This window comes from Physeter macrocephalus, chromosome 5 (assembly GCF_002837175.3).
Source record: "Physeter macrocephalus isolate SW-GA chromosome 5, ASM283717v5, whole genome shotgun sequence".
Lineage (NCBI taxonomy): Eukaryota > Metazoa > Chordata > Mammalia > Artiodactyla > Physeteridae > Physeter > Physeter macrocephalus.
The window spans coordinates 48,435,517-48,462,669 of NC_041218.1; the positions used below are offsets into that span (position 1 = coordinate 48,435,517).

General features: G+C 43.1%; 1 protein-coding gene across 1 annotated transcript in view; it reads left to right on the forward strand.

Annotated features, from left to right (window-relative positions):
• Window positions 1-27,153, forward strand: part of CPVL (carboxypeptidase vitellogenic like) — a 108,579-nt gene that overhangs the window by 17,876 nt on the left and 63,550 nt on the right. Inside the window, exons 3-7 of the mRNA XM_024130372.1 lie at window positions 1,677-1,795; window positions 14,244-14,358; window positions 15,348-15,406; window positions 17,118-17,197; window positions 22,128-22,194. Of these exons, the coding sequence (XP_023986140.1) occupies window positions 1,677-1,795; window positions 14,244-14,358; window positions 15,348-15,406; window positions 17,118-17,197; window positions 22,128-22,194 (440 nt within the window). The remainder of the gene's footprint in view (window positions 1-1,676; window positions 1,796-14,243; window positions 14,359-15,347; window positions 15,407-17,117; window positions 17,198-22,127; window positions 22,195-27,153) is intronic.

Consider the following 27,153-nt stretch of genomic DNA (forward strand, 5'->3'; position numbering starts at 1 on the left):
GGTACCGCAAAAAAAAAATCTTCCTTTGTCCTTTGCTTTTTTTTTTTTTTTTTTTTTTTTGGTGGGGAGGGATAGATCTCATTGGGAAGAGAATGGGGAAGAGGTAAAGAGGTTGGATTAAACAATCTTTCCTGGGGGAACTGGACTGAGCCCCCAAAAGGCAAAGTCTTCTAGACTATTCTTGGGGTGGCCCACAGGCTGATGAGAATCATCCCTCTCTTTGCCTGAGCCCTTATTTTATGTCCATCTCTGTGCTCAAGGGTCATATGCATGTTTTCATTTGATCCTCACACAAAGCCCAGGGTGGACAAATCAGTATCCACGTTGACACCATGGCTTGCTGCATCCTATCTGTGCTGTCACTGAACGCTGAGTTGGGAAGAGATGTCAGTTAGCACTCTAGGGCCCATGGGCTCTGGTACCCCACTGAAGACATCCTCAGTTGGTGGCACATGAGTAGGATCGAGCTTCCTTACCTACTGTCTACTAAACAGTCTCCGACTTAATAAGTCTCAGACTTAAGTAGCTTTTCTTGAACAATTTTGTTTTTATTGGGGACACTTGCTTTGTTCCCCCTAAAGGACTCTTCTTCACCCAGACTTCCCTACCACACCCTGCTTCCTACCTGTTTACTGTTCCTTCTCCACTCCTTTCCTAATCACTGCTTCCCCCTCCATTCCCTGCTTCTTATACCTTTTGACTAACTCTCTAGCTGAGATGCAGTGTAGCAGGGTAGGGGCAGGGCCTAACTCCGCAGCCCGACTTCTGGGTTTAAATCCCAGCTCTCCTTTACTAGCTGTGTGACCTTGGGCAAGTTACTTAACCTCTCTGTGCTTCAGCTTTCTCATCTGTAAAGTGGAGATAATAATTATACCTACCATGTAATGTAAAGCCCTTGGTATAGTAGCCTTGTAGGTGTTAGTTCTATTGATATTAGTATTGTTTACTCCTGGGTGCTTCACCTCTCTGAGCATTCCCTCTTTCCTCCTCCCTGTCCCTGTCCTTTTGCTGCCCTTAGAAAACCAGGACCTCTGCCCTCTACAGCTGCCCCTTGTCCTATTTGGCTCCTTCTCAGTAGCCACGTGATCACCCACAGTCTGACTGCCTGCCTCTCCCCACCCTCCCCAGCCGGCCCCAGTCATTCTTACTCCCCACATGCCTGGTCCATTTCCCTTAGTGGAAGTGGCAGGCCCTTTGCTTTCACCACAAGAAGAGTATGGAGAACGCAGGCCTCCCCCAGGCTGAGAGCTCCTTAGCTGTTATTTCTCTTTCACCCCCCTACCTTTTGGGGTTAGGTGACTTTATCCTGCCTTGGCCTTCCAGGTGGCCCCATGTAAACACCTTGGTTTACTCTTTAGAGTGGAGCTGAGGATAGGTGATTTTCTTTTCTTCTTAAAAAATAATCTTATTATAGTTCATAAGATATGAACCAAAAAAAAAAAAAAGGTTTAAAATGTCACTTGCCCTTGGCTAAATGGTGAATTTTGAATATGTGGAACTGGCCAGGGCAGGCTGGAAGTTGCTACAAGTAAACACCTTTATACCAATCCCCTTGTAGCCTTTCTGATCACTTCATTCCAGACCTGGCCCCTGGGAGAAGTCTGGCCAAGATGGAGATGGCTCACCCTGTATTTATTATTTGTCTAATCCTCGGGTAAATTTTTTTCCCCCACTAGGGAGACGGTTGAGCTCGGTGGCTCCTTTCCCAGGATGGAATTTGACGAGTTATTCCGGCTACATCACTGTGAATAAGACTTACAACAGCAGCCTTTTCTTCTGGTTCTTTCCGGCTCAGGTAGGCCTGCAACAGCGCCCTCACAGGACACTGATGCTCAAGAGCTGACTCTGTTGCTTCAGGTAGAAACGTTGGTCCACAACCAAGCTAAGGGTTCTTTTCTTTTCTTTTAAATCTTTTAGATTTTTTTTTTTCTAAAAATAAGTGCCAGTGACTCTGCGTGATGTTCCTGTTTATGTGCAGGAAACAAACGTTAGTGGGGGAGGTCCGGCTTTTAAATTCCTTGCAGCCTTGTTCAGAATATTAATGCTGCCACCTTCTTCCTGCCCCAGTCTTCTTCCTATCTTTTTGTTGTTTTGTTCTAAAAATACTTGAGGGCAGGGTTGGGCCTTGGGGAGCCAAGGAAGGGCAAGGAGTGGGGAGATTCCTGAAGTTCACAGGTGATGCATGTCTAAGCCTGTTTAAATTTAGTCAATTGTAGTCTTATTTGGCTGCTCTGTCTATGGATTTTGCTGTGCCAATTATCATTCTTACACTCACTCCTTCATGCATCCAATACCCATTTACTGAGTAGTGCTCTGTGGGGATACAGAGGAGAGAGAACTGAACTCACTCTGTGGGCCTTTAGGGGAGGGGTGGGGAGGACCAGTGACCCAGGGTGGCTTCATGGATGAGGGGGCTATTTACCTTCTCACATCCATACAGACACAGGTTCGTATATGCTTGTACTTTAGAAATTCTATTTAGCTCACGTCAAGGTCACACAGTTCTTCAGCAGGAACAAATTACTTTTGGCTTATGGATACTATTGGGGTTATTGTAAGAGGTAGTGAGATGCATAAACAAATTTTATCCCACCACAGGGTAATTTTCTATTTTTATTTTCCAAATTGAATTTGCTTTAGAAGCCAGAGAAAACAAAAAAAGGTTACCCTCCTATGGAGGGTAGTATTTATATTTGCATGTGATTTGCATACAACAGCATTGCATATGTAATGACTGGGTAAATTGCTTGAACTAAATTGCTTCTCTTGGTACTGTTGGATCGTATTTTCTTGACTTTTCATTTCTACTATCTCAACCATGGCCTCTGACAGCTCACCAGGTAGTTGTGGCTGGAAGGAGGCATATAAGAAATGGTGAGGAATTCTAGATACTTTAAAGTTGGAGCTCATAGCAGTTTTCAGGCTGTCACCCACTCTGGGAAGGCTTCTCCTGGACCCCTTACATATTTCTTCCTCATTGTTACTGTTGAGTGAGGCAAGTAAGGTGCCTAGAGCACAAAATTTAAGGAGAGACTCACTCTCAGGGTTGTACGAGTGCAAGGCTGGTACCTCAGTGACCTCTAGACTCTCCTGCTGGTACCTCGCATTGGGGGAACCCGGCTGGAAACCAAAGGGCAAGGGAGTCTGGTCCATAGAGATCTGCCTACCGGGGCACAGAGCAGAGTAGAGACTGGATCTTCAGAAGCAACCAAGTAAATATCCCAATATCCAGCACAGCTATCTAGAGGAGATAAATTAAGCCTAGAAAGATGACCTGTTTCTAACAGGTGGAAATTTTCTTCATGTTTTTGGAAGTCCCTTAAACTCCATGCCTTTCAGAAACCATACTGTATGGTTTGTGATATCACATCTATCCATACATTGATATCATATCATAATCTACAGGCTAAAACCTGTAGATTATTCAACTGTCATGGAGTCAAAATCTGAGACGGTTAGAGTTGGGCCTAAAAGCCCCTTTACTCAGGGCCCCATCTTGCTCCTCGAGCCGAGGACAGTGGCTGGTGTAACTGGAATCTATTTGGTGGTTGAGAAAGGTCAGTATCATACTGAGGAGTCAGCAAGGCCAGGATAGGCTGAAGCATGGGAGGCATCTGGAGGCAACATGTGAGGTGCTTCCTCCCTCCCGGGATCATGCAGGTGCTGACCCTGCTTAACCAGACACCAGGAAAAGCAAGAGAGGACAGGGATTAGGCGAACACGGTCCAAGTCCACAAATCCACGGTGCGGTGCAGGGGCAGTGAGCCACTCTGATGCTAATGGCCAAAGCAGAAGGCATTCTCTCTGGGAGCAGGAGAGCAGGTCGCCAAGGGTCCCTGGAAGCCAGTAGGAAAGCCCACCCAGGGAGTGCAGACATGGAATCAGGCTCCACGGGGCCTCTGCACAAACTCAGTTCACTCCCTCCTCTGGGTGTCTGGACTGCTTCAGTAAGTCAGGGTGGTAGAGAGCAGTAGCTCCCAAATTTGCTACAGCTCGTCAGACATACCTGTGGAGCTTTCCAAATATGATAGATTCCCCAGCTCAGTGTACGGCCCCTCCCAGCAGAGATTCTGATTCATTTGATCTGGAGAGGGCCCAGGGATCAGTATTTCTATCAAGCTCCACAGTGATTCCAGTGCAGTTGTCAGTGCACTTGAATTTGGGAAGAGAGAACTGGAGGTCAGGACACGGGGATTCTAGTTGCAGGTCTGCGGTTCCTCACTATATAACTTGGGACAGGGCATTTATACTCTCTGAGCCCCCATTTTTTCATAGAGAAATAAAGATGTTAAAGTTGATTCCTAAGGTCCCTTCCCAGTTTTATATTCTATGGTATCTATAGTTTTAGTCGGCTTGCCTACAAAGCATCCCTAAATGTGCAACCAAAGTTATAAAAGCATCCGAGAACTCTGGTTTGTGAATGAACCCTTGAATTTGTGGCCTCTGTGATAACTGGCCTTCAGGAGAGTCCCCAGTGATCTTCATTTCTTGGTATGTGTTCTCCTGTGTAGTCCCCTTGCATACTGAATCAAGGCTGGCCTTAGTGACCCACACATTAATAGCAGAAATGATGGTGTGTGACTTCCAAGCCTGGACCATTAAGAACAATGCTGCTTCTGCCTTGGTGTTTTGGACCACTCACTCTGAGGGAAGCCAGATGCCATGCTGGAAGGATGCTAAAACAGCCATATGGACAAACTCTTCTGAAGAGGAAGTGAAGCCTCCACCTTGCAGTCAACCTTGGAGTCAGGCCTTCAGACGACTTGCAGCCCCGGCTGATATCTTGACTACAACCTCATGAGAGACCCTGAGCCATAACTGTCCACCCAGATAGCCCCAAATTCCTGTCCCACAGAAAGCAAGAGAGATAATGTGATTATTATTGTCTTCGGCCCCTAAATTTTAGAGATGTGTTATGCAGCATTAGATAGCTCATAGAGCCTCTTGTCGTGTACTTTTGGGCTATGTTTGTGATATCTTGTGACATCTAGAACTTCTGGAGTGGTGACTACCGTACCAGATTTTTTTTGGTTTTGTGTGTGTGTGTGCGTGCGCTTTTGTGTTTTTTGTACAGTTTTTTTTTTGTTTTTTGTGTTTTTTGCCTGTCGGCTCCAATTCTACCCTCTTACCTGCTCCACAATGCTAGAGTTTTAAACATTTTTCCTATTCAGCAAACACAATATTTTTTTTTGAAGACAAAAGCAAATTTATTTACATATTAAATCATAATATAAAAGCAAGAATACAAATGCTATCAAAATGTTCACAATGATTTTAGGCTAGGAGGATTTTAAAAACTTGTTTTTTCTGTCTGTTTTATGCTTTACAGATTGGTTTCCACGAACAAGTATAATCTATTATAAATTTTTAAACAACTTTATTAAACACACCAGATTCCTTATGGACTAGTTCCTGCATTTTTTCTCTAGTGTAATCTCCAAACGTATTTTCTTATACTCCCTATGTTCAAATAATAACTGATCAACTTAACATGTATTGAATTTTCAGTGAACACGATATTAAGCTTTGTCAGTAGAGGGTGCTGGAGGGACATTGCAGGAGGAAGTTGGCTTCTTTTCCTGGCCCCTTGTCCTGCATTTTGCTTTCTCTTGGCCCTGCTGCTCAGTCTGTCAGCAGTGTGTGTGGAGGTACAACCAGAGGCGCTCTGCCTTAGCTGGGCACCCAGACCGCGAAGACCCTCAGCAAGCTTAAAGTCTGGACTCTGTCCCAGTGACCACCTGACTATGGCCCTCGCAAGATACACACCATTCATCCCAGGTCTCGCCAGTGAGCAGGCTTCCTAGAGCCCAGCTTTCTCTGGCACCCTCTCACCAGCCTGGACCACCTGCATCCCGGAGAGTGGCTTCCTGCAGCCCTCCTGACGTGGACACCGTGCACTCCTGGTTGTGTGCCTTCCTTCAAGCAAGGAGGCTCCCAACATCCTGACTTCCTCTGCACTCCTGGCCCTGCCACCACAGCCCACTGTCCAGGAGGCCTTTCCCACTTGCCCAGGGGTTGTTGGCCAGCTTTGCCTGGGCACCTCAGTGAACTTCTCAGCTACCCAACAAGGTCTGGACCGTAGCCTTGGGAAGGGCCGCGCCCCACCTTATGAGTTTGTCCATCCGTGGACATTCTCCCTCAGCCCAGGATACACTTTAGAGTTCTCTTTATATATTTATGGTTATTCTCCCATTATAATGAATACCCCTTTATCTTAAAATCTCCCTGTTCCTTGGTGGACACAGGAAGCCTACCTAGCATGCTGGCATTTGGCAAACACTGAGGAAGTGGCTCAGGGGGAAGCAGACCCCTCTGGCATTCTGCCCCTACTCATGCCCTGGGCTGGATATGATACTCATGGCTGATGGGGGCCAGGGCAAACACTAGAACTTGTAACAGAATTGAAGGTCAATGTTTCCAGGTTGAAAAAATAATAGTTAAAAAAATAGAAAAATTTACTGTTTGCTGAGAAGGCGTCAGGAGCTAGGGCAGCCAGTCTTTCTGTCTCAGCCTTATTCTGTCAAGACCAATGGATCACTCATCTGTGCTTTGTTGCAGATCAACGTGCTTTGCTTCTACAGGCATTTGGCAGAAGATGGCTACCCTACAGTTTCCAAGCCTATCTGTCCTTGGATTGTGCAATCAACAGAGATTAACTAGCACTTCTCCTGGGGGCAAAGTGTGATTGGCCCAGTTTGGGTCAGGTGTTCTTTCTTGGTCCAATCAGCTGAGGCTGAGGTTGCTGGGTCATGTGATAATAAACATGGCTAATGGGCTCTTTCCATTGGTGAATGGAGAGTCAATTCTTAGAGAAGGGAATGTGGTCTGGACAGATCTCTTAAAATACGTCTACCACGGATGGCTACAAATCCACTAGTAACAGTAAAGATGTGGAGGTCACAGACATTTATCTTCTTAACTTTCACTGTTTATCTTCTCTTTGCTATGTACTAATGGCATCAGAGACCTAGAAAAGTAGAGGGTAGGTGGAGTGAGACAAATCAAAAAGAAAATAGCTAAAAAAGATAAATTACAGGGCTTCCCTGGTGGCGCAGTGGTTGAGAATCCGCCTGCCGATGCAGGGGACACGGGTTCGTGCCCCGGTCCGGGAAGATCCCACATGCCGCGGAGCGGCTGGGTCCGTGAGCCATGGCCGCTGAGCCTGCGCGTCCGGAGCCTGTGCTCCGCAGCGGGGGAGGCCACAGCGGTGAGAGGCCCGCGTACCACAAAAAAAAAAAAAAAAAAAAGATAAATTACAGATTATCCCGTCCACAGATATATTCAATCTTTGAAGAAACCTTTGCATGCCTGATTCCCTTTGAGAAATGAAATTTTAACATGGAGAAGAAAGCAACCTTTTCAGCAATTTCTTTCTATGCATTCAGAAAGGAAAGTCAGGCCTTTTCTCTAACACCCTCCCCCATTCCTTCTAATGTCCAACTTGCTTGAAGGAGGCACAGAGAAGCCAGAATTACCTCATGAAGGAATGAGAGCCAGGTAGAAAGGTAAAGAGAATTCTAGTGGGATGTGAGTTGTGGCTCAAATTAATGAGACAAGTCACAGCTTGTTGAGAGCCATTGGGAGCTTGGGAGTGATGTAAGGAGGCTTCAGAAACAGAAAAAAGTTTGGAAAAGTTAGTTGTCTGTATGATAGTGCAGTGGCAACAATCATTGTATAGGAAGTTTTAAGTGAGTGGTCGAAACCAACCACTATAAGTAAAATTCCCCTGAAAAGCACTGAATGTTTTAAGCAAGTTGTTTGCATGTGTTGGGAGTATGTATGTAGAATTTAAATGTTATTAGGGAGACTTCTCTGGTGGCACAGTGGTTAAGAATCCACCTGCCAATACAGGGGACACGGGTTCGATCCCTGGTTCGGGAAGATCCCACATGCCGCGGAGCAGCCAAGCCCGTGCACCACAACTACTGAGCCCACGTGCCACAACTACTGAAGCCCATGCGCCTAGAGCCCGTGCTCCACAACAAGAGAAGCCACTGCAATGAGAAGCCCGTGCACCGCAACGAAGAGTAGACCCTGCTCGACGCAACTAGAGAAAGCCCGCGCGCAGCAACGGAGACCCAAAACAACCAAAAATAAATTAATTAATTTAAAAATACTATTAAAAAATGTTGTTAGGTACCTAGTTAACAATTCTAGGCACAAAACCAATTGCTTTAAATAAAAAGCTCTGTCTTGATTAATACCATTAGTGTAGCAGCTGAACTAGGATCTGTGAGACAAAATGGAAGTCCATTCAAACATACTCAGGGGAATTTCAAGACATTTACTTGGGGTACTAATGACTTCCATTATGACAGAACACATTACTTAAACCAAAAATGATCAGCCTCTGCATATAGAAGTGTGAAGGGAGCCTTAATTAATTTACTAATTGCACTTCTTATTTTAAGTGGTACATTGATTTGGGTCTATAGTGGTTAAGTTGCTGTTTTCTCTTACAAAGTGTGGTGTTCCTTGTTGGGGGTTCAGGAAGAGGGTGGCTAGAATATGTACCCAGCCCTAGGCATTGGCAGAAAATATTGCCCCAATACTTGTTGGGTACCTAAGATTCCCTAGAGTTACTCCAGCAAGTCCTCTGTGTAAAATACAATCTTGTTACCTGAGAGTACTGAAATCGGCAAGTCTTTAGTGCTCCCCTGGCCCCGATGTATGAATGTACTACTTCAGTGATTATGTGTAAGGCCTGAGTAGAAGGTTATCTCTACCACGTGATACAGAGGAGGGCCTGGGAGGATGGAACGAAGATGGGTATGGTTTGATGGGGAGCAGGGATGAACAAAGGAAGACTCAGAACATAAGGGGATGCTACCCACGTGGGAAGCAGTAGGGCAGGAGGGTTGAGTAATGGTTTCATTTCATTAGTGTTCCCATATAGAGTCTCCTTTACGCTCACTTAGAAGCAAGGAGAAAGGAAAAAGCTGGGTGTTTCTAAGAATCTCTTTAAGTACAGAATGTTAAACTAAATAAATGTTTTACTTACTTCGAATGACAATCTATTAAGGCATAGGGTAGATTTTTTCACTATCATAGTGAATAAATAATGGAATATGCTAATGTGAGAGACTGAAATTTACTTCAGTAGGGATCTAAAAAACAATAGATAACCTGCCTCCTTCTGGGCTGTTCCTTTAGGAACAAACCCTGAGGGAGGAATGTCCAAGTTCATGAATTGGCCACCAGGGGTCACTAGAAGAATTGAAAGGACTTCTGAGGCAAAGCCATAGTTTCTTGCTCACCAAGAAGAAGGCAGATTTGTGGGACCTGCGTGCCCACCCTTCTGTTGTTAGAAACACTTCTCACTTAACTATTTATTATTCCTTTGTCCCTTCTTTTATATTTAGAATTTCCTTGTCCCTTCTTTTTGATCATCAGTTCTTGCTACACTACTCTGACCTATGTATCATTAGTAGAGATTTTATTTTCTTTTTAATTAAATATATAAATTTTTATCAATAGGGGATTATTCACCTTTCCGGTCTCAGCTCAAATGTTAGCCCATCACCAGAGGACTTCTTTAAGTGTTCAATCTAACGTCTCTCCATGGCTCTTTCATATCACCCGCTTATTTATTTATTACCCGTCTTCCCACCTTACCAGAAAAGTAATCAGAGCTAACACTTAAGTAGACATGTCAGGAACTGTTCAATTGCTGGGTGTATATTAACTCTGAATCTGCACAGCAATCCTGTACGATAGACATTATTATTTTCAAGCAGAAGACACTGAGACACAGAGATGTTAAGTAACTTGCCCAAGGTCACACAGCCCTAAAATCACATAATTAGAATGCATACCCTGGCAGTCTGGTGCCAAAACCCATGCTCTTAATCATTAACTATCCTTCCTGTCCATGAGTGGAGCTGGTCTGAATCCCCAGCCCTAGAATAATGCCTGTTCATGTTATATGTTAAATGAATTAATATATTGTTGTAAATTCAGAGTGTCGGACTATTCAGCCAAGTGATAATATGTACTGATACGAAGATATTTCCACAACATGTTGTTAAGTGAATACAGCAAATACAGTATATTATGTATAGCCTGATTCTATTTTTGAAAAAAAAAGTGCTGATGTATATCGCACATGTAACATCTATAACATACGTGTATATGTACCTGTGGGGAGGTGAGGTGGGGTATAGAGAACAATCTGGAAGACTAAATATTTCTATGATCATCTCTAGGGAATAGGATTGGTGGGGCAAGGGGGAATTTTTTTATACCCTCTTTGGAAAAAAATTAAGAATAAGTACTTTATAATATGAAAAGCTTTAAGTAAAAATTTTCAAAAATTTGACAAAAATAAACACATTCTCTCTCTTGTTTCATACACTCTTGCATTATAGTTTCAAAATAATAAGTACTTTAAAAGTCCTGAATTTTGTAAATCTGTAAATGAAGTAAAGCAGTTGTTTCTTATTTCATTTGATCCTAGGTTTTGCAGTGTGGTTTTGTTCAGGGTGTCTTCATTTACTTTTATTCTTTCCTAAATGGGGGGTAGCAAGTGGGAGAAGGGTTTCATTCTCACAACTGAGAGCTGAATATATCACCCAAGGAATTATCACATAATAACTTTATGCCATTATTATTGTTATATGTCATGACATTGTGATATCATAGCATATTACAGAAGTCCGCAGGCTGTGTTATAACTAACTCCAGGGCTTTTTGCGATGTACATGTGAACCTTTCTTTTCCAGCATCTGACTTTTGCATTTCATTCCAGATAAGGGTAGTATTAGTTCACAGGTTGGTTGGCTCATCAGAGTAAGAAGACGTGTGCGTGGAGTTTTCTTTTAAAAAATGAGCTTCTTCAGAGGTTGTTGAGCTCGTTCACCTCCTTCAGGAAAGTAAATCTGAGGAGCAGGGTCAGCTGAGGTTGGAGGTGTGTGTGCGGATCTCCTATTATTTAAGCATTCCAAGAATGCAGTGTCCTGTGCTTCAAAGTCGCATAATAAAGATGTTTGGCACTGAGGTGTTGGACTTGACTTTGTAGTGTGGCCTCTCAGGGTCAGCCGATTTTTCTGAGAGCCCGGAGGTCCCATCATTGTGCCAGGTCACAGGAAGGGACATGAAAAGTAGGGGAGGATAGGGTGGAGATCAGAGGGCCCTGGGCACCCAAGAGGGCAAACTCTCTATCACCCTCACAGATTTTCAGCCCTGCCTGTACATTTAACCACCTCGGAGCTTTAAAAACAGACTGATGCCTGCCTCGCCCCAGACCAGTTGAATTGGAATCGCTGGGATTTGGGCCTAAGCAGTAGTTTTTTTTAAAAAAAAAGCTCTCCAGGTTATTTTAATGGGTGGCCAAGGTTGAGAACCACTGGCTCATGGGTAGCTCTCCAGGGCTTCTAGAAGCTCATGTGCACGATAGGAAGGAAGTGGGGGGCTGGAGGTCCGCTGGAATGGATGGACTCACAGTATCTCACACGCCCAGGAGGCTGGAACTACTTCCATCTAGATTCCATCCTCTCTCCACCTCTAATACTCTCCTACTGCTGAGTGAATACAAGTGGAAGGTGGTCCTGGGGAGTGATATTGAATAGCAAGATAGCGGATTGGAGGGGAGATAAAAATCACTTGTTCAAACAAAACACACAGTTGGGGCCAGGCAGTCTAGGGCAGAGGTGGTTATATTTATTCAGCACAGTAGAGTTGACAATATCATTTCATGATACATTTTCTCATTGGGGTCCTTGGGCAAACCTGTGAGGTGGGCATTTATTGCCCTTTGATGGATGAGGCAGCAGAGGGCTGGAAGAATCTGAGGCCCAGGATTACGCAGCTATCACGTGGCCAAGTAGAACCAGCACCTGTCTGGCTACCAGTTCCAGGGTCACTCTGCTTCCCCACAGTGGCTTTAAAAGTCCCGCTTTGATGTTAATTTTTTCTGCTTCAACTTATAAGTTCCTGGTTCTCTTGAATTCTTTATAGACATTTGCAACACTTGAGGCAAGAGAACCAACTAGTGAAAAACTGACCAGGGAAGATGTCCAAAGGAGCAAGGAAAAACAGCAAACAACCCACTTTTCCTATTCTCTCATTTATAGATGGTTTACATGAAAACTGTCTATAAATTCCTAGTATTTTTCTATTATATTGAGTTGGCCAAAAAGTTCCTTCGGGTTTTTCCATAAGATGTTACAGAAAAACCCGAACGAACTCTTTTGGCCAACTCAGTAGCAATAGCTAACATCTGTAGAACATGCACTATATGCCGCTCACTGGGTTTTATGAAAATTACTTTATTTAGTCCTCCCAACCACCACATGGCGTAGGTACTATTATTGATCCCCATTTTACAGGTGGGGAAACTGAGGTCCACAGGACTTAGGCAACTTGCCTAAAGTCGCACAGCTAGTGGCCCAGATTGGAATCCAGTTTGGGACAAGAGCTCACAAGACTTATCCATTACACTGTGCTGACTCTTGGAGCTACAGCCCTGATCTGAGTTCCCAGTCTGACACTGGGCTCCTACCTTTTCTACCTGCTTCCTTAGTTACAATAATCATTCGTGCTTTATGGGATTTTTATCATGCATTAGGTTTTGCCCCAAGGGCTTTACAAATATTATATTATCTCATTTAATTCCTTAACACTGGAGAGTGTATCCCAGGTGGCCCCTCCTAGGGAGACTCTTCTCCAGCTCACAGCTGTTGTGACCACTCGGCCGCTCTGTCAGCACGCTCCCTTGGCCCCTTCCCAAAGCTGCCAAAGGACTCTGTAGATATTTGGTGACTAGATAAGAGAAATCCGTCTGTCCCTGCTGTTTTCATGGTTAGAACCCTGTAAGATCAGCTCTTCTTCCAGGTTCTTGGCTGTGGGTCCCAGATCCCCTCCCGTTGAGTTCATCTTGCCTTCTGCCCACAGCCTTCTCACATCATCCAGGTGGATGAGCCAATCCACTTTGACCTTCTAATGCAACACTGATTTGTCTCTGTGTGACTGGGCTAAGTAAGAGGTTGCAGGATTTCATTCTGGGCTGAAGCGGTAGGATCCTTTCTTGCCAGACCTGACTGACTGCACATCAGATGAGCCATGACATTCAAATGAGGACTCACTATCAGGTTCTGCTTTGAGCCTTGTGGAGACCACGTGGAGCTTCTTTCAGATTTGCTCCCAAGGCTTCATGTAGGACCAGGCAACCTCCATGCTCACTGCTCTCCCACCCAGTTCTTCTCTGTCTTGAGGATTTCTTCTATCTACAGCATCGTTCCCTGGCTCTCCTTGTGGCTGGATCCTTCTCAGCTTCCATGTCTCAATTTCACTCTCAAGATCTCACTGGGAACTTCCCTGATCACTGTGTCCAAAGGAAATGCCTCTTTCTTTGCCCTCACTCGCTCTTTTAACATCACCCTTATTTCCTCTCCACACTCTTTAATCCTCGTATTTATTCATTTATTTACTGTCAGTATTTCCAACGAAATGTAAGCTTGAAGAGGGCAAGGAATTGTCTTTTTCACTCACTGCTCTGCTAGGACCTCCTCCTAGCGTGGTGCCGACCCCTGCAAGGTGCTGCGTGAAAGAAGTAAAGACCACTCTGTCATCAGGGGTGATGGTGGTGACCACTACCAGTGGCTCATTTCCAGCGTCCCAACCCTGCCAGTGACCTTTCCTTATTTACACCGGCCACATCTCCTAAATAAATCCATACCTTGTTCAGGGTTTTGTTGCTATTGTTTGCATGGACTAGATGACTCAGGGCCTGTCTCTGTTCTTCTCAGTTTCATCATGTTGAATGAAGTTCCTGTTATCTCTGTGGACACCTTCTCTGTAAATAAAATCAGAAAGGCAATTTGGGCTCTCAGTGAAAGGGGAAAATTGTCACTGAGGAGGATGGATTCTTTGTTGTGCCTCTTTGGGAATATGTTGGTCAAATGGAAGAGTCCCCAGAAAGTTTAAAGAGCTTTAAAAAAATCTAACCATGCCCTAGGCAGTATGCTGGGTGTCTAGGGGCACACAAAGGCTAAGCTTCTACAATCTGTGGCTTTTCTGGCTATTAGTGAGAATAGACTTAACTGCACAAGATAGATACCGGCATATGAAACAAATACTAAATCAAAACAACCAGAGATGACAGTGGAGAGTGGTCACTGGGGTCTGGGAAGGCTTGATGAGACTTAGTCAAGGCTGTGAAAGACGGAGGATTGGGGTAAATTTGCTTGGATGTAATCTGCAGCCTTAGCACTCTATGTAGTCGCTGGGTTCTTTGTCCCTTCTAGATAGAGCCATGGGATGCTCCAGTCGTCCTCTGGCTGCAGGGCGGGCCGGGAGGCTCATCCATGTTTGGACTGTTTGTGGAACACGGACCTTATATCGTCACAAGAAACATGACCGGTAAGTGCTGCTTGGGCTCTGTTTTCCCATGGAGGGTTCTTCATTTGAACCTTATATCTGCTCTAGAAATAACTTAGAGTGAACAGTGAACCACTAATAATAGCTTTACAGTTCCAGATTACAAAAACATAACTTTCTGGCAATGTTTGTCCAAGAAGGAGGAGCCACCAGGGTGCGTGTCCTGGCTGGGCTGCTTTTTCTCCCTTAAAATTTGGGTGAAAGGTTCCAAGCTCTGTTCTGCCAGCGTGCTGCTGACTCAAGCAATCCGGGCTTATGAAAAACAGTTGGTACTTATTACTATTTGGGTAAGCCCTTTTGCGTAGGACAAATGGGTGGAATTATATCCCTAGTTATTCACATGAACTGAACACTGTACGGTTCAGTCGCATGAATGATCGGATATCTTGGAAGCAAGATACCGAGGGCTGGGGCTGGCATGAAGGAAGGAATGGAGAAGGAACCACATCCAGCTCTAACCCAGGTTTACCTCCATCTCATTTTTTTTGGTGGTGAGGGGAGACTGTTTACTTTCCCTGGATCAGAATTTGGAGGGTGAACCAGTTTGTGACTCAGTATATTCATGTACTCAATTCTGTTGAAGTGTGGTTCTCTTCAGCATTGGATGGGAGGAAGCAGATTCTGGAGAACTGGACATTAAGGATGATTCACCCAATTGGACAGATGGGTTTATTGCATCCCTGGTTGATGGGTGTTTCTGCATGAACCAGTTGCACGGGGTTTTGTTTCCGAAGTTCATCTTAGATGTAGAAACTCTCTGGTTCTGGGAAGAGTAAAGGAGAGGAGGGGAGAAGAAAAAGGTGCTGGTATCTGTTCCCTACTATGAGAGTATAATGCAACGTCAGAGGGGCACCAAGGGTTCGCTGACCTGGAGAGGACAGGTAGGCATGTTGGGCTCCTAACCAGAGCTAGGCATTAGATGGAATGTTTTATTAATGACCCAGTCTAAAACCTCTTCTCTGCTTTACTAGTGCGTGCCAGAGACTTTCCTTGGACTACTATATTTTCCATGCTCTACATTGATAATCCAGTGAGTATCCCCGGGGTCCTGTGAAATGGCAGTGTTGGTCTCTTGTCTTTTTTCTTTCATTAAGTACATTTAAGAAATAGAAAACAATACAGTTTTAATTTTTTTCTTTTTAAAATATAATTGTCTATTTAAAGAACACATTTGAAATTTAACTTTTCTAACATGTATCATTACATCCAAGTTTGGGAATTTTACTTGCTGCCTTCTCTCCTTCCCTCATTTCTAATCTTATGAAATGTCCTGATCACTGAATTATACCATCCACGATAAGGGATTAGTTTCTTTCTGCTGATGATATGGGTTTCTCTATAGCATGGGTTATTATATAGTATGGGAAGTCCTAATCTTTCAAACTGAGTTCTAGATATAAAAAGTCAAAACTGGGGCTTCCCTGGTGGCGCAGTGGTTGAGAATCTGCCTGCCAATGCGGGGGACACAGGTTCGAGCCCTGGTCTGGGAAGATCCCACATGCCACGGAGCAACTGGGCCCGTGAGCCACAACTACCGAGCCTGCGTGTCTGGAGCCTGTGCTCCGCAACGAGAGAGGCCACGACAGTGAGAGGCCCGCGCGCCGCGATGAAGAGTGGCCCCCGCTCACTGCAACTAGAGAAAGCCCTCGCGCAGAAACGAAGACCCAACACAGCCAGAAATTTTAAAAATAAATAAATAAATAAAAAGTCAAAACTGGCCCCTTTCACTTATCACAGTGAACAGAATGCCTCATCTCGAGGGGAGCAAAAGGTGGAATTCTCCTTGGGAAGTTCTTATGAAATTAAATCCTATAAACTGCAGTATAGGAAAGTAACTTTAGGGTCAGCTTCTGCAGATTGGGAGTATCTTCTTTGTCCTCTAACTAATTCCTCTGACTTCTTTCATTTCCCAGATGATTCAAAGATAAAACGGAAAAATAGGGAGAAAAAAGTCCAACATTCTTGCCCTCCCCCATGTTTTGTCAACCATCCTTTTTCCTAGTCTATAATACCATATTTAAATAAAAGCTTAATTAAATGTCCTGTTCTCTTGGGTGTTTGGAGAAAAAACAAAAGCAAAAATATTTACAACTGGTGTGTGTGGAGGGGGTGCATTCCTTATGTATATTATTGACCCAAAATAAGTAGTAGCTTCTTCTACTGATTTACAGCTCAGTTGTCCATGAACTTCTAGGTATAAGGAAATATTAGTTTAAAGCTAATCTTTATTTTAAAGCCCCTTGTCTGCTGAAGGTGAAAGGGCTTAGTGGCCATATTTCCCATAAATAAAGAAATGGGAAAAAATAACTACACACACACACTTTTATCTTTTATCTCCAGCCTAAGTTCCTTCTTAGCAGGCAGAGCAGTGCACCCTCCAGGTTTCAGAGAGGAGACAACTTGGGGTCTTTTGATACTGTAGCAGGAGCCAAGAAAGGTGAATTTCTTGTTCTTAAAGCAACACCTGGCAGGGTCCCCACTGCAGGATCAGAACAGCTCAGTCACTGACTTCTGGGCAGAGCTTTGCGCTGCTATTTTGTTTGGGCTTGGAGGAGGGAAGGGGGACATAGGTGACATGCAGCATCCTCCTGTGAGGATGGCTGAGTGCATATGGATGATGGCAAAAATCTGAGGTCAAAGTCATGGCGTTTGGAATAAGATTGATTTCCTTCCCATGTGGTATCTCTCAGCAGGACATGTGTTTCTCTGTGTTTATACCTGCTTATTTATTTCACCTTCAGGTGGGCACAGGCTTCAGTTTTACTGAACATCTCCAGGGATATGCAGTGGATGAGGATGATGTGGCACGAGACTTATACAGGTAAAAGGCCCTGACTCTTTCAGCCTTCTTCAGACCAAACGTTTTTCTATTTCAACAGGAAAATTCTTCCAGTAGTAGAAGTATTATTGATTGTTCTTCATAGTCTATTTCCTGAAGATCTTTTAAGAATACTTCTATGTGAGGTGTGTGTGTGCGCCCACACGCACACAGCCTGTTTTCCACTTTATTACATTATCATTGATAAGTATGAAAGTAGAGAAAGTAGCAAGAAGAACTGACATCTTAAGGCATAATTTTAATTTTGTAAATATAGCTTTTGAAAAACAATGGAAACAGAGCAGAATTATTCAACCAAAGATGATTTTCCAACCTTTCAACTAGATGCCTAAGAGGTTTCTGCTTGCTTTCCAACATTATATTGAACTTTGCGCTTGCCAGGAAACAACATCTCGGATGTTTGTTTTCTTTCCCAGGATTCCTCCTTTGGGGCCTTCACAAAATGCAATTTTTTACTCTTGTGTTTCTCCTTCATGCCTTTTCCAGGCTGAAAGCTCAGCTTGTTAGAGAGTCTCTTACTTTTCCCTTCATATTACAAAATTATTCTTTTACTAAAAAAAAAAAAAAGAAATTTAAGGAAATGTGATGTTGTAAGCCTGATCAAACAGTATACTATAATGTCTTCCTTTCTTTTTCTTACATTCATTATAGCTATTTTTTAGTACTTGTTTTTAAAGTAAGTGACCTTTCTTATTCGGTCACATTTTTTTTCCAGTCTGTAAATTATTACAAGAGACCAAGTCCTGGATTCTTTAAGATCACTAGGGCACCCCTTTACGCATTGTAATAATTTACTAAAAGAATCCTAGTGGCCAGGAAGAGTTAACTAGCTCCTTTACCCTGCCCCCCACTTTTACCAAACACTCGTTCTGCTAATTACTTGGTGAGCAAACCCAACCAATCCCCAAAGTGAAAGTGAATCTAATAGGAGTCAGAGGTTTTTGATCTCTGACAAAAGCTTTCCGTTTTATTCTTCTTTCTCCCTGAGGCCAATGGCTGGGAGGGGTGGGAGTGGGGGAGAGGAAGGAAGAACTTCCGGCCTCTCTCCCAGAGATTTTTCTCTCTTCTCTGCTGCCCCAGAAAATGATATGGCTGTTGTCTGTCTTGCACACTTTCATCTGCCACATGTCCCATTATTTTAACACTTTCATTCAGTTTCTAGGCGGGCTGGAAAGGACCCACACTACTGCTTCCAGATACAGTGGGTCCTGGGGGCAGATTAGCCAGATCCTGACAGGGGTCTCTTCCCTGCCCCCAGCTCACGCACCTCCTTTTTCCCGCCACAGACATAATCCTGCCGGCTGTCTTTTACAAGTTTACTCAAGCGCCATGTCTTTCTCATTTAGCACTGACTGTGAGCTCTCATTTTTCAGATCGGAAACCTACTTCTCCCCCATACCCGCCTCCTACTCCAACCCTCTTTTAGCTTAAATCCAAACAACCTCAGTTGTTTAACTAGCAAACACCCTGAGGGTGGAGGGTCTGTATTAAAGAAATGCATCAGACCCTCTAAGCCAGAGCCTTGCACCCTTGCCCTTCCTTTTCTGGCTCTCTTGCCCCTCCCCCAGAGATGGTCACAGCTTCCAGTTGACCCTCTGAGTGGATATTTACTGCTGACATGTGGTTCATCTCCCCTTGCAAGACATGTAAAGAGAACCTATTTCAAAGCATCCATTGTTTATAGCTGTTTTAGTTCTTTTTGCTTCAGGCTCTTAGAACTGGAAAGTAGTTAATCAAGAGTAGTGCAGAAAACTGATTTCAGCTGTTTCCTTTATGGTTTGCACTATTTGTTTCCCTTTGTGACTACAACCTTCTCTCCAGCTGTCCAGATGGGTGTTTGGAATAAGAAGGTTGCTTTGAAACCTATAAATTGTCTACTATTGGTTTAAAGAGTAGAACATTCTTTTTCTCCCTTTGAAAACCATCTTTCTTTTTTTCTGAAAATCCAATTCCTTTTCACTATTATTAGTGCACGGCTGTAAGGAGGAGACTCCTAAAAACATTTGACATTCACATTTAGGCTGCTTTTCTTTGTGTTTGGAAGTGAAACTTTTTCACTAACAAGATGTTTAAAATTTTTTTTTTCTCTTTCGAATGTGTTTAGGACCACAATGCCTCTCTGGTTTAGAAAAAAATATAAATTTCCTAAAGAATAATACATTTTCTAACTTTGGAGTAGACCAGCTGGTGCCACTCTCCCTCTACCACTATTTTTTGATGGCCTACTATGTGCCCGACATGGTTCCTGGTGCTGCTGATACAGTAGTAAGCAAGCTCCCCAGTCCCCACTCTCCCAGTGTGCCTGAAGTTATCTTCTTAGCAGCCAAACGGAAATGCTGCTATTCTATTCCACATATTGGTTTGCATGGGAGATAGTGTGTATTGCTAAACAAAGCTTCATGACAGTGTGACTATGAAACAGGTTTCATATATTAAATTAGAACAATACTGCATGATGGGTGCAGGCAGAGATCATGACCTGGCCATACTAGAAGTGGAATGAATGAATGCAGAGGATGGCTCCCCATCTGATGCAACAGAATGAAACCACCAAGATTCTTGTTGCTGTGCTTCTTTCAGCCTGTCAGCGACTAAAGCTACACCTTGTTTGGCTTTTGTTGGTACGGAGCTTCTGCTGAGATTATTTTAACCTCAGTTCTCCTGGATGTCTTGTATTTACTATGACCCAGACTCCCCTAGAGCTGACCAAAGTCCAAGGCTGTCTTTGAATCTATCATGCGTTATCATTTACATCTACCTTCTCTGCCCCGAACCCATCTTCCCTTTTAAAAAAATTATCTGAGGAGTATTTTCTCCTACTCATTCACCCTTCCAATCTGTGTTTCATCCTATTGTCCTTTAATGTACGTTTCTGCCACCAGGTAGCCTTTGACTAAAATTTGACTCAAATTGACAAGGCCTTGGCACAATGCCAGCAAGGTCGCCAAATGGAAACACCTGGAAGAGGCATGCCTTGCGTGCCATGTGGTGCTTGTGCCTGAGTAAATGCATGGAGTGCGCGGGCACACGCACACACGTGTATGTATTATGCCTTATGTATTTTGGCATTTCTACTAAAATTTGCAATTTTATGTGAGCATGATTCTAGATATTATTTTGAAACAACGCTTCACCACATAATGGTATAGTCCTTGATGAAAACACAGTTCAATGAGCAAATGACATATGTACATGCAACTTACTAAATTTACCTTTTTCATTCTTCATTCCCATTTAAGAAAGACCTACTAAGGCCTTGCTATGATTAGCCAAATTTCTGTTCATATCCTACTGTGAAATTAAATCTCTGTGATAGCTTCCTCATGTGGGACCTTGCCTTGGAAACTTCAGCTAGATAATCCTGCTTTTTCAGGCTGGAAGCAACCTGGGAGATTATCTCCTTCAGCTAAGATTGTCAGATAAAATACAGAATGCCCAGTTAAATTTGAATTTCAGATGAACAACGAATAATGTTTTAATCTACGTATGTCGCATGAAATATTTGGAACATATTTCTACTGAAATGTTATTTGGTGTTTATCTGAAACTCAAATTTAATTGTACATCTTTTGTTTTTATTTGCTAAATCTAGCAGCCCTGACAATCCTCCAACAAATTCTTTAAGGAAATAAGCTTTAAGCTAAAGCACAAGGCTTAGTTCAGATTTACTATATTAGAATGTCTATTGACATTCCAGCTAGCAGGCAGAGAGAAAGACAAGCAGTTTTTAGCCTGAAGGTTGGAGAGGGAAGGCTGGAGAATAAACTCCTGTTTTTATCTCAGCTCTAAAGCTAGCTCATTGCCAGCACAAACATGGACGCTATATAATGCAGCTTCCCAGGTTTAGTTGCTACCAAGATTTTAGTTACTATAAATAATAAACAGAGAAATAAACTGAAATTCTACAGTAGAGTTTAATGGTGGGTTTTTATGGAGCCTTTGAAAATTAAGTATTTCCAGGATCACGGTGATTGTAATGACCCAGTTTTGCCTCTGGGTGACCCTTGAACTTTCTCCTTCTCCTGGTTTTGCAGGGCCTCCTTGCCTTTCATGTTCACTGGCTGGTTTACGGCTTTTAGTCCCTCAGCAGGAAACTGGAACAGAAACCCTGCCTAGCTTCTCAGGCATTGCAATCTGGGTCAAAACATTCATAAAGCTTCTGAGTTTCACAAGTTTTTGTTTCCTTTCTGAAAGATTTTGTTCAAGTAGAGAATGATTCAATAATCCACCCTTTTCTTGCTTATTATAAAATAATGTCCTGAGGCTGTTTAAGTCTATTTCAGCTTACCAAGGTGGCTGTTGGCATTCTTTCCTAAATGTGATTCTTTTGACCCTGGCGGCCACTGTGCATTTACTTCAATGTCTGTGACCATTTGGTGGTTTTCCCTTAGACTACAGTCATTTTACAGCTTTTCTGTTCTTTGGTTATTAAAACACTGAAATGCTGGGAGCCCCGTTAGAATATAGAAATGTTCAGCTTCCCCACAGAGAGAGGTTGGTAAGCAACTAAGGTTCCCATTACCTCACCGCAACCCGAGATTAATGGGGTCATAAGGTTTGCACAACTAACTCCACAAATTGCTAAGTAATAGGTGAAAGCCTGTAGCACTTTGCTCAAGGGTCCCCTCAACAGGTGGGTGATCCAAGTTGGTAACCCAGGGATTTGGAAACCTTCCCAGAGTGTTGTTGTTCACTTGTCTCAACTTTGAGTATCACAGAGTAAGCCCACAAGTATTTTTCTAACCATCCACAGAGTATGGAGTGTTATGCACATGAGACGTTGAAAAAATGCCTACAGGAACTTATAGCATAATGGTATCTTAATTCAAATGTGAAACCTATTGTCCAAGGGTGAAATTGTGTAGCATAGCATGATTCCGTGTGATTTTTTTTGTTGTTCTTCTTTTTGCAGTGCACTTACTCAGTTTTTCCAGTTGTTCTCTGACTATAAAGACAATGACTTTTATGCCACTGGGGAGGTGAGTTGAAGTCATGTTTTGTTGCATGCTTCCAACATCATCAGGACTGAAATATATTACGACACTTGTGGTTTATTCATTCAGTATATACACACGCACACATCAATATTAATTCAGCCCATATAAAAAATTATCCAATTATCCCCCAGATGTCCTCCATAACGTAGTTTTAAAAATTCAGTGCCCAATAAAGGTTCATATATCACAGTGGGTTGTCATGTCTCAGTACCATGTCTTTGTTGGTGTTGTTGTCATTTGTGATGATGATTATCCAGAGTCTAGACAAGGTGCCTTGTAGAGTGTCCCATTTTCTGACTTTGTCTGACTCTTTTCCAATGCTTAGATTCACTGAAAGCATTTGGCAAGAACACTACATAGAAGATGTTGTTTACTTTCTGTTCTATCACATCAGAAGGCATATAACATCTTTGTTCCATTACTGGTCAGTTAGTCAGGGTGGTATCTGCCAGATCTCACCATTGAAAAGGTACCATTTTCCCTTTGAAATTAATAAATAATCTGAGACCATGTGAACATCTGCTTCCCCCAACACACACACCACATATGTCACCAAGTAGTTTTAGCATACACTGATGATTCCTGTCTGAATCAGTAATCATACTGGGGGTTATAAAATGGTGATTTTTCTGATCTATCTTCCTTTAGATATCATCTGGCATTCTTCTGTAGAGAACATCTTTCCCTCCTCCTCTTCTCTGATATGTACTTTAAAAATATCACTGGGGACTCATGGATTGTTAATTCTGTTTGCTGTGTTAAATTTTATTGCTATCATTATTGTTTTTGATGCTTGTATTTTCCTATATTTGGTCAATGGGAACCCTTCAGGCTGGCTCCTGTGTCCTTTTGACACATTGTCCCCATTTCTCCCTGTTAGCCTTTGAGCATTTCCTTGCTCTTTGGCACAAATTAGTTATAAGTTATAGGATTATCTTGTACTTTCCCTGCCCTAGCAGGGAATTAATTCTATTTTTTTCCAGGGTGATTATGTTACAATTTAATGAACAGTTCATTTGCATATGTTGGTTTCAATCTTAAGGTTTGCTTTTTTTCATCCTTTTAAATTTAAGGTTATTTTAAAAATGTATAGCAGCCAATATTTTGAGAACACAGACATTCTTAGGTGCTAGGAGTACAGTTGTGAACAAAACAGAAAAATTCCCTGCATTCGTACATTCCAGAGGTGAAAGCAGTGATAATGAAAGAAATAAATATGTACCAGATGGTCAGGCAGCGATATGTCTGAAAAAGATGTCATGAAAAAGATAAGCAGGGTGAGGGTTGGAGAGTGATGGAAGTGTTATTTTGGATAAGATTGTCAGAGAAAGTCTCTTCGGTAAGGAGACAATTGAGCAGAGCCCTGAGTGACGTAGTGGAGTGATCTCTGCAATATCTGTGAGAAGAGCTTTCCTGGAAGAAGGAACAGCAAATGCAAAGACTCTGAGGTAGGGACAGGCTTGGTGCACTCAAGGAAAAGCATTGAGCCACTGTAGAAGGAGCTTAGATGGGAGAGGCAGGCTGATCGTGTAGGGCCCTGTTGCTCATGGCAGAGTGGTTAGACTTTATTCTAAGTGTAATGGGAAACCATTGAAGGGTTCAGTGTTCCCTGAAACAGTATTTAGAATCAAATTCAATTCAGTTCTACACACATATATTGAGTATGTACTGTGTCTGAGGCTTTGGACAAGTATTAGAAAGTCAAAGATTAAGACCTTAACTCTACTGTAAATCTGAGTCTAATAATAAGTACCATACAGAATGAAGAGTACAGTTAGAGAAGTAGCTGTAAAGACAAATAGTATAAGGTGAGCAAATAGCTACCTTTCAATATGGGATCCTCAGGAAAAGTCAAACAGAGGAGACAACAATTAAATTGGATTTTTTTTTTTTTTTTTTTTTTTTTTTTGCGGTACGCGGGCCTCTCACTGCTGTGGCCTCTCCCGCTGCGGAGCACAGGCTCCGGACACGCAGGGCCAGCGGCCGTGGCTCACGGGCCTAGCCGCTCCGCGGCATGTGGGATCCTCCCGGACCGGGGCACGAACCCACGTCCCCTGCATCAGCAAGTGGACTCTCAACCACTGTGCCACCAGGGAAGCCCTAAATTGGATTTTGAAGGATAAATATGGGTGTATTAGTCAAGGCTCTTTTGCTTGCAAGTGACAGAAACCCTATTCAAAGTGTCTTAAGTAAAACAGGGGATTGAATTGTTGGCATCAGGCATAGCTGGATCTGGTTGCTCAGACCTTATCAGGATCTTGTCTCATGTTCTCTCCATCTATTCACTTGGCTTTGCACTTCACTGATTTCATTCTCAGATAAGTTCTTTTCACCTGTGCCCTTGACTCTCCAACCCACTCCAGAGCTCTAGGTATAGCCTACCAGCTCAACTTCTCTTTCCCAATAATTCCACCATATACCGAATCTCATTATCCATTTGAATTCCATGGCCATTCTAGAACTAATAACTGGAGTCAGGGGGATGGAGGAAGTGACACTCCTGTCATTTTGGTAGCAACCCTGGAAAACACCCAGTCTCCACCACCAACAGAAGAGTGATCTGCTTAGTGTGTAATTCCTTGTCTTGCAAATAATGTGACAATGTCGTTAACCATCATGTTGAACTTTCAGCAAAGCTGCCGAATTCCGAATGAAAAATTTGACTTGTCTATTTCATGTCTGCCTGGTGGTTTCATGCATGTAGTTTCTGAATGTGTGTAGCAAAGGACAGTTTTCTTTGTATATTCTCTGCTGCAAGGATGAATACTTTTAAGGAAACCTGTGCCTTCCAAGTGATGAAGGAAGATGGTAATGAGGGCAGGCAGAGCCTGGGATGGAGATGCACTTGCCCGGCAGCAGCATCTTCATGAGAACCACACAAGATACATTAAATCTGGGGGCACATCTTTTTCTAAAAGGTAGAGCAGTAAATAATGCCTTGATGGTTTATTATTGGCAGGATGCTGTGTTTCTCTAGTCTACTTTGTTCCACCTGGTCTTCTGTTTTAAGGCTAGGAGGCAGAATGGAGAAGTGGAAGGAATTCTGGATTAATAATCAGGAGACCTGAGGTTCATTGCTGGCTTTGCCTCTCTCTGGATGATTCCAGACAAGTTCTGTAACCTCTCTGGGCCTCTGCTTTTCATCTTACAATCAGAAGGGTTGGTTGTTAAATTAGATCACTTCTGGGGATATTTTACTTTACTGGATACCCAACTATAGTTACCTAGATGTACTCTTAAAGCATCTGTATACAATTGCAGTTTTAACATAACACCAGCCCACCCTCCCTGTGTCTGCCACCAAAAAAAATGTTGTAGTAGATTTTTCAAGAAAGGGAAATCTTTTCTCTTGTGAACTCTTAATTTCCTGAACAAATAATGCCGCTAGATTTGTAGAATTGTTCTTGGAAAACAAATGCATAAACTCCGAAATGGTTTTCTGCTTTTGATTGCAAAGGTACTAGACCTAAATATCCTCCACATTTGTGTGCTATGAATGAGGGTAGCCTGATGCTCAAAGGGGCTGGAACAGCTGTTCAGTGCCCTAACTTTGGTGTAAGGGAGTCTGGAAGTAATAACAGTACCTACTGCATAGGGTTGTTTTGAGCATTTAATTAGATAATCCTCCTCAAATATTTAGCAGAGTGACTGGCTGTGGTGAGTACCCAGCATATGATGACTATTATTACCATTCATGTTGAAAAGCTGGATTAAAATGTTATGGCTCCAAAGCATATGGCCTAATGCATGTAAACAGGGGCTGAGATGTTTAAAAAGCTCTGCTCCCTTGTTCTTGGGGTATGGCATTGTCTCCCCTCTTATTTTGAAATCATCTTTAAAAGAAATTGTTTGCTTCATCAGAAAATGATGGTGGAGCTTAGAAGTTTTGGATGGTAGCAAAATGTGTGGGGACCAGTCTGGGCCCTTCGCCCCTGCCGTGTGGACCACGCGAGGCCACAGCAAGGCATAGTGCAGACCTGCAGTTGGGGCAGCGGGGAAGGAAGAACTGCTTTGTCTGCTTCCCTTCTCTCCATTTCTGCCCAGAACACCAACTGGAATTAATTTTCTCTAAAGAGAGACAAATGTGTCTATAAATCACCCTCCTCAAGGCATGAAAAAAATGTACTTCAAAAAGAGAAACAAGCTGCATTTAATTCATATAATTAACTTTCTTCCTAAGTGTTATCCTTTCTGAGCCAGTAACTATTAGTGAGATTGCTCTTTTTCTTGAGGTACAGACACTCTTTAGAATCCACTCAAGTGTATGTGGGCCCAGCTAAAATTTAAAGCACAACAGCCCTGGCGCTGGAAGGCAGGGAGGTGACGGTAGGGAGGGGTCTGCCCACTGTCCTCTGAGCCTGTGGCTTTCTGTCCACTCATGGGAAAGATGTAGCGTGTAGAGGCATTTGTGCCAATGGGTGGGAGCGCTTCCAAACTGGCAGGGCATGTGGTTAAAACTGGGCATCTCCTGATCAGCGGGAGAGGCCTACTTTCCTTAGAAGCAGTTTTGCAACCATGATTAATTCGAAGGCTGAATCTGAGGCAAAACTTTGAAGCTATTTAAAAATTAGTGAGCTTAATAGGATACTTTATCTTCATCTGCATGAGTGAAGTCCTGCTGGGCTCACAGAGTCTGATTTCTTTATTGAAATTGTCATGGTCCACTGGGTTCCGGTGGCAGGCTCCCAGGAGGTGAGAGCCAGGTTTGTTTCATTTGTTGCATACAATACTAGGCACAGTGTTGAATGCATGTTATAGAGTGGCTTCACACAAGGCATTTGCCAGATAAAATAAAATATCAATGATATTTCTCTTTGGCTTTTTTACATCTCTTTTCATGGCTCTTCTCTCCCTGTACTGCACCCCAGGCCCTGGGAACCTCCTTTCTACTCCCTTATTTTCCAGGGTCATCCAGTGCCCTACCTGCCACGCTTGGCCTTC